Source organism: Balaenoptera ricei, chromosome 15, assembly GCF_028023285.1.
Source record: "Balaenoptera ricei isolate mBalRic1 chromosome 15, mBalRic1.hap2, whole genome shotgun sequence".
NCBI lineage: Eukaryota > Metazoa > Chordata > Mammalia > Artiodactyla > Balaenopteridae > Balaenoptera > Balaenoptera ricei.
Genome location: NC_082653.1, coordinates 59,269,202 through 59,276,141, shown reverse-complemented (window position 1 = coordinate 59,276,141; position 6,940 = coordinate 59,269,202). Strand labels below are relative to the sequence as shown.

General features: G+C 39.1%; 1 protein-coding gene across 4 annotated transcripts in view; it reads right to left on the bottom strand.

Annotated features, from left to right (window-relative positions):
• Positions 1 to 961: 961 nt before the first annotated feature.
• ATF7IP2 (activating transcription factor 7 interacting protein 2) overlaps positions 962 to 6,940 on the bottom strand; it is a 59,944-nt gene continuing 53,965 nt past the window's right edge. For all 4 annotated transcript variants that reach the window (XM_059897312.1, XM_059897313.1, XM_059897314.1 and 1 more), the window contains 2 exons: positions 2,195 to 2,280; positions 962 to 1,588 (listed from right to left, as the gene is read on the bottom strand). In XM_059897312.1, coding sequence (XP_059753295.1) covers positions 1,175 to 1,588; positions 2,195 to 2,280 — 500 coding nt within the window. In that variant the 3' untranslated portion in view covers positions 962 to 1,174. The remainder of the gene's footprint in view (positions 1,589 to 2,194; positions 2,281 to 6,940) is intronic.

Sequence of the window (6,940 nt, the reverse complement as noted above, 5' to 3'; positions counted from 1 at the left end):
AGTCATAGTGTTTTAAAAGGTAGACACAGGAGACTGAAGAATAACATCTTCATTGATGACTGAAGATGTGACAGCATTCACAAAATGCCAAGGAAAGCCATTCCTGTTCAATTTTTTAAATCTCAGAGCCTCTGAGGCCTGAACTTTCACTATATACCAGAAAAGAATGCCTCTCTTGAACAGACGTTCACACTAACAGTTATTTTTCTGTTTTCTCAGTGTCCTAGTATTACTTATCCACGGTTTGTCCCATCAGGGCCTGACTTACACTTACCCACTCTGCTCACCCGTCAAGTTTCTTGGGCTACTTGTAGGAGCCACAGCTCACATCAGTGTTCCCTCAGACAGAGGTAAGCAGGACATCTATGGGAGCCCCTTAGTGTTATGTTGTAAGTAATGATGGTAGCCAGGAAATAAGCAAAGGGTCTCATTAGGGAATCAGCAAATTAAAGCCTTAAATCTAAGGCAGACAACTCCATTTTCCTCAACTGAAATAGCAGGTTGGGTAATTTTTTATTTTACAAGAGATACTGTATTATTTGTGTACACAGCACACAACGTTTAACTAGTTTTATTATGTATGTAAGTATACAAACCGATTTCGGGAAAACCTAGACTATTTCCCTAAATGATTGACATGGCCTAAAAAAAAGGGGGGGGAGTAGGGAGGGGCACAAATTAATAGCCCTTAGAATTTGAACAGAATGGGAAGACATCTATTTTCATAAAATCTTGGTGGAGATGCACCCCAAGGATGATCTGGCCTCAGTAAAGAGCTGAATTTTCCTGTACCTATACTGACCACAAGCAGGTCACCAAAAGCTGATTTTCAAGAGAGGAAATGGTGGTTGCTTACATCCTAGGGCTTCTGATAGAAGCAGTAGCTCCACAGTCACCAAACGTATTGTACCTAACACAGCTTAGCGACATGGGTCCATGATAGTGTATTTCTTAGAACATATCCATTGGAAGTATTTATTGAATGCAAATCAGAAATTCATGAAACTACAGGCCACTTACAACATAGGGAAGAGGACTGTCCCCGTATAAAGGGTTCACAATCTGAACTGGCCCTTTAAGACATCAAATAGCGTTAGAGAAACATTGTAAACAACTGAAGTATGAAAAAACAAAATGTACTACAATATATAATTATCAAATACTTTTCATACTTTTAGGTAAGATTTTCAGAAAACCCAGGAACAGATTTTATATCACAAAATGGTCCATATCGCCCAAAAATGTCTTTTGACTGGACAGTAAAATAATATTTGTTGGAAGCTAAAAACTGAGATAAAGTACAGGCCATTGGGAGTGGAAAAGCTTTAATTTCTCCAATTTTCTTCCAGATTAGCTTATTATCAGGGTTCTCATGGCACAGGAAGAGGTGGTAGCTTTCCACGGGGGCACACTTGGGATTGATTTTGGTTACGTTCCAAGTCAGGGCAATGCCCCTGGGTCTCAGCACCCGTTTTACTCTGAGCTCAGGCTTCTGGGGAGGAAGTGTGTCTCGGATTTTGTCTACCAGTTCGGGTAATAGTGGTGGTGGTTCTGGGAGAGGTGGCAGGTGCTCAAAGGACTCAAGAACCTAAAACACATTTATAAAAAGTTTAGCAAGCTGAATCGGTGGGGTCTGATTTTTTTTAAGTGGTCAACTGCTGTTCTACAATATATATTTCCCATTCCTCAATCCATTTATCAAAATCATAAGAACAAAAGGATGCTTCAAGGACACGTGAGGCTGGATCCAGTTTCTTTCAAGCATAAGCTTCTTTTAGAGTTAAGATCTCTACACTCTGGAATATCACTAATCCAGAATGGGTTAGGTCCCAGACATTCTGGAGAAATATTCCATCTCATTTCCAAACCTGTGTTCCCAAACATGAAAAGTGTTGAGTGTAGGAGAACACCCATTTCCATCCACCTTCATCAACAATGGTTATTACTCTTAAAAATCTTTTCCAATTTGTTGTTGGCCTAAAAAAATGTAGTTGTTTTAATTCTGTAGCTTCTGGAAAATTCAATTAAATTAGTTTAATTGAGTAAATAAGTAGACTCACAATAGCACATTTAAAAAAGCATATTAAAGTGCTTTCTAAGATGAAATGTAACCCAAATGTTTCTTTATGAGTAAAATGGGTACTTCCACTCAATTTGGAATGAATATCCCTTACAGAACATTTCATATCAGTACCTGGGCTGCATTTTGTGCCACTGGGGTTGTCTCTTTTGAGATTGAAATAGCTTTCGTAGGTAACTCAAGCGTGGATACTGGACTTTCTGTGAACAACAGAAGGTTTAAAAGTAAAATGTATCTGCTATAATCAATCCCATAGCCTTTAGAGCAAACAGTAGTTTACATCTTGGGTAGTAATTAAATGTGAAGTAAAATTATAAAACTGTGAAATAAGAAGACAACTTTTGATATGCAAATGTATCAAATATAGAGAATTTTTCTTTAATGTGACAAAAATTCCTCCCTTAAGGTAAACACTAATGTCATGATGCAACTGGGAACTAGGAAAAATTACCCATGGGAGAGGGAATTCCTGCTTAGCAGTCTCAGAGGCAGATTTTGCTCTGTTAGGTCAACAAGGATGTTTGCAAACACAGAACTGTTTACAATCCTATAAGAATGTGTGATACCAACAAGGCCTGGGAATTCAAACTAAAACTCATCTCATGCAGGCTGGGGTTGGAGGTATCTCATGGTAGCCTAGAGGGAATTAGACATCAATTGTGGACTGTTGAAAGGGAGGGGGAGGGAGGAGAGACAGAAGAGAGAATGGAAGAAAGAGAGATGGTTAGAAGAAGAAAAGGAGGAAAATAGAGAAAATGTGGGTGTGAGGGAGAGAAAGAAGGTTTAGTAGGCGCAAGAATGGTTTGAGGACAACTGGGGAAAGTATCATGGGGGTGGTAAGAAAAGGGGCTCCATGTTGGAAAGTAATAGGGCCAGACAGCTAAAAATTTCAGAAGTTTGAACATATCTAACAAGCAACAAAAATCATTTTTAATCCACTGTGTGTGCAGTGATATAACTGTTTAACATACTTTATGAATCTCCCCCAATAAAATTTTTTATTTGTATTTTTCTTTTAACTGACAAGGATAATTAAATTCTGCACTGTGTTTCAAAGATAACTTATTAATCGCTTTATTTACTGGTGTTAAAAAACATTTTTGTAAAGGTAATGATTTTACGCTTTTAATTGTAAGAGAATCGATGCATGAGAGATTGGTTCAAGATGGCAGAGTAGAAGGATGTGTGCTCACTCCCTCTTGCGAGAGCAGCGGAATCACAACTAACTGCTGAACACTCATCGACAGAAAGACACTGGAACTCACCAAAAAAGATACCCCACATCCAAAGACAAAGGAGAAGCCACAATGAGACGGTAGGAGGGGCGCAATCACAATAAAATCAAATCTCATAACCGCTGGGTGGGTGACTCACAAACTGGAGAACAATTATACCACAGGAGACCACCCACTGGAGTGAAGGTTCTGAGCCCCACGTCAGGCTTCCCAACCTGGGGGTCCGGCAATGGGAGGAGGAATTCCTAGAGAATCAGACTTTGAAGGCTAGTGGGATTTGACTGCAGAACTTCAACAGGACTGGGGGAAACAGAGACTCCCCTCTTGGAGGGCACACACAAAGTAGTGTGCACATCAGGACCCAGGGGAAGGAGCAGTGACCCCACAGAAGACTGAACTAGACCTACCTGCTAGTGTTGAAGGGTCTCCTGGAGAGGCGGGGGGTGGCTGTGGCTCACCGTGGGGACAAGGACACTGGCAGCAGAAGTTCCGGGAAATACTCCTTGGCATGAGCCCTCCCAGAGTCCACCATTAGCCCCATCAAAGAGCCGGGTAGGCTCCAGTGCTGGGTTGCCTCAGGCCAAACAACTAACAGTGAGGAAACCCGGCCCCACCCATCAGCAGACAAGCAGATTAAAGTTTTACTGAGCTCTGCCCACCAGAGCAACACCCAGCTCTACCCACCACCAGTCCCTTCCATCAGGAAGCTTGCACAAGCCTCTTAGATAGCCTCATCCACCAGAGGGCAGACAGCAGAAGAAAGAAGAATTACAATTCAGCAGCCTGTGGAACGAAAACCATATTCACAGAAAGACAGACAAAACGAAAAGGCAGAGGACTATGTACCAGATGAAGAAACAAGATAAAACCCCAGAAAAACAACTAAATGAAGTGGAGATAGGCAACCTTCCAGAAAAAGAATTCAGAATAATGAGAGTGAAGATGATCCAGGACCTCGGAAAAAGAATGGAGGCAAAGATCGAGAAGATGCAAGAAATGTTTAACAAAGACCTAGAAGAATTAAAGAACATACAGAGATGAACAATACAATAAGTGAAATGAAAAATAAACTAGAAAGAATCAATAGCAGAATAACTGAGGCAGAAGAACAGATAAGTGACCTGGGAGACGAATGGTGGAATTCACTGCCATGGAACAAAATAAAGAAAAAAGAATGAAAAGAAATGAAGACAGCCTAAGAGACCTCTGGGACAACATTAAATGCACCAACATTCGCATTATAGGGGTCCCAGAAGGAGAAGACAGAAAGGACCCGAGAAACTGTTTGAAGAGATTACATTCGAAAACTTCCCTAACATGGGAAAGGAAATAGCCACCCAAGTCCAGGAAGCACAGAGAGTCCCAGGCAGGATAGACCCAAGGAGAAACATGCTGAGACACATAGTAATCAAACTGACAAAAATTAAAGACAAAGAAAAATTATTGAAAGCAACAAGGGAAAAATGACAAATAACATACAAGGGAACTCCCATAAGGTTAACAGCTGATTTCTCAGCAGAAACTCTACAAGCCAGAAGGGAGTGGCATGATATATTTAAAGTGATGAAAGGGAAGAACCTACAACCAAGATTACTCTACCCGGCAAGGATCTCATTCAGATTCGATGGAGAAATCAAAAGCTTTACAGACAAGCAAAAGCTAAGAGAATTCAGCACCACCAAACCAGCTCTACAACAAATGCTAAAGGAACTTCTCTAAGTGGGAAACACAACAGAAGAAAAGGACCTACAAAAACAAACCCATAACAATTAAGAAAATGGTAATAGGAACATACATATCAATAATTACCTTAAACGTGAATGGATTAAATGCTCCAACCAAAAGACACAGGCTCACTGAATGGATACAAAAACAAGACCCATATATATGCTGTCTACAAGAGACCCACTTCAGACCTAGGGACACATACAGACTGAAAGTGAGGGGATGGAAAAAGATATTCCATGCAAATGGAAATCAAAAGAAAGCTGGAGCAGCAATACTCATATCAGATAAAACAGACTTTAAAATAAAGAATGTTACAAGAGACAAGGAAGGACACTACATAACGATCAAGGGATTAATCCAAGAAGAAGATATAACAATTATAAATATATATGCACCCAACATAGGAGCACCTCAATACATAAGGCAACTGCTAACGCCTATAAAAGAGAAAATTGACAGTAACACAATAATAGTGAGGGACTTTAACACCTCACTTACACCAATGGACAGATAATCCAGACAGAAAATTAATAAGGAAACACAAGCTTTACATGACACATTAGACCAGATAGATTTAATTGATATTTATAGGACATTCCATCCAAAAATAGCAGATTACACTTTCTTCTCAAGTGCACACGGAACATTCTCCAGGATAGATGACATCTTGGGTCACAAATCAAGGCTCGGTAAATTTAAGAAAACTGAAATCATATCAAACATCTTTTCCAACCACAATGCTTTGAGATTAGAAATAAATTACAGGGAAAAAAAACGTAAAATAACACAAACACATGGAGGCTAAACAATACGTTACTAAATAACCAAGAGATCACTGAAGAAATCAAAGAGGAAATCAAAAATTACCTAGAGACAAATGACAATGAAAACACAACGATCCAAAACCTATGGGATGCAGCAAAAGCAGTTCTAAGAGGGAAGTTTATAGCAATACAATCCTACCTCAAGAAACAAGAAAAATCTCAAACAATCTAACCTTACACCTAAAGGAACTAGAGAAAGAAGAACAAACAAAACACAAAATTAGTAGAAGGAAAGAAATCATAAAGATCAGAGCAGAAATAAATGAAATAGAAACAAAGAAAACAATAGCAAAGATCAATAAAACTAAAAGCTGGTTCTTTGAGAAGATAAATAAAATTGATAAACCTTTAGCCAGACTCAACAAGAAAAAGAGGGAGAGGACTCAAATCAATAAAATTAGAAATGAAAAAGGAGAAGTTACAACGGACATCGCAGAAATATACAGCATCATAAGCAACTATTACAAGCAACTCTATGCCAATAAAATGGACAACGTGGAAGAAATGGACAAATTCTTAGAAAGATATAACCTTCCACAACCGAACCAGTAAGAAATAGAAAATATGAACAGACCAATCACAGGTAATGAAATTGAAACTGTGATTAAAACTCTTCCAACAAACCAAAGTCCAGGACTGTCCAGGACCAGATGGCTTCACAGGTGAATTCTATCCAACATTTAGAGAAGAGCTAAGACCCATCCTTCTCAAACTCTTCCAAAAAACTGCAGGGGAAGGAACACTCCCAAACTCATTCTACAAGGCCACCATCACCCTGATACCAAAACCAGAGATACTACAAAAAAGGAAAATTACACACCAATATCACTGATGAATACAGATGCAAAAATCCTCAACAAAACACTAGCAAACAGAATCCAACAACAAATTAAAAGGATCATACACCATGATCAAGTGGGATTTATCGCAGGGATGCAAGGATTCTTCAATATAGGCATATCAACCAGTGTGATACACCATATTAACAAATTGAATAAAAACCATATGATCTCAATAGATGCAGAAAAAGCTTTTGACAAAATTCAACACCCATTTATGATAAAAACTCTCCA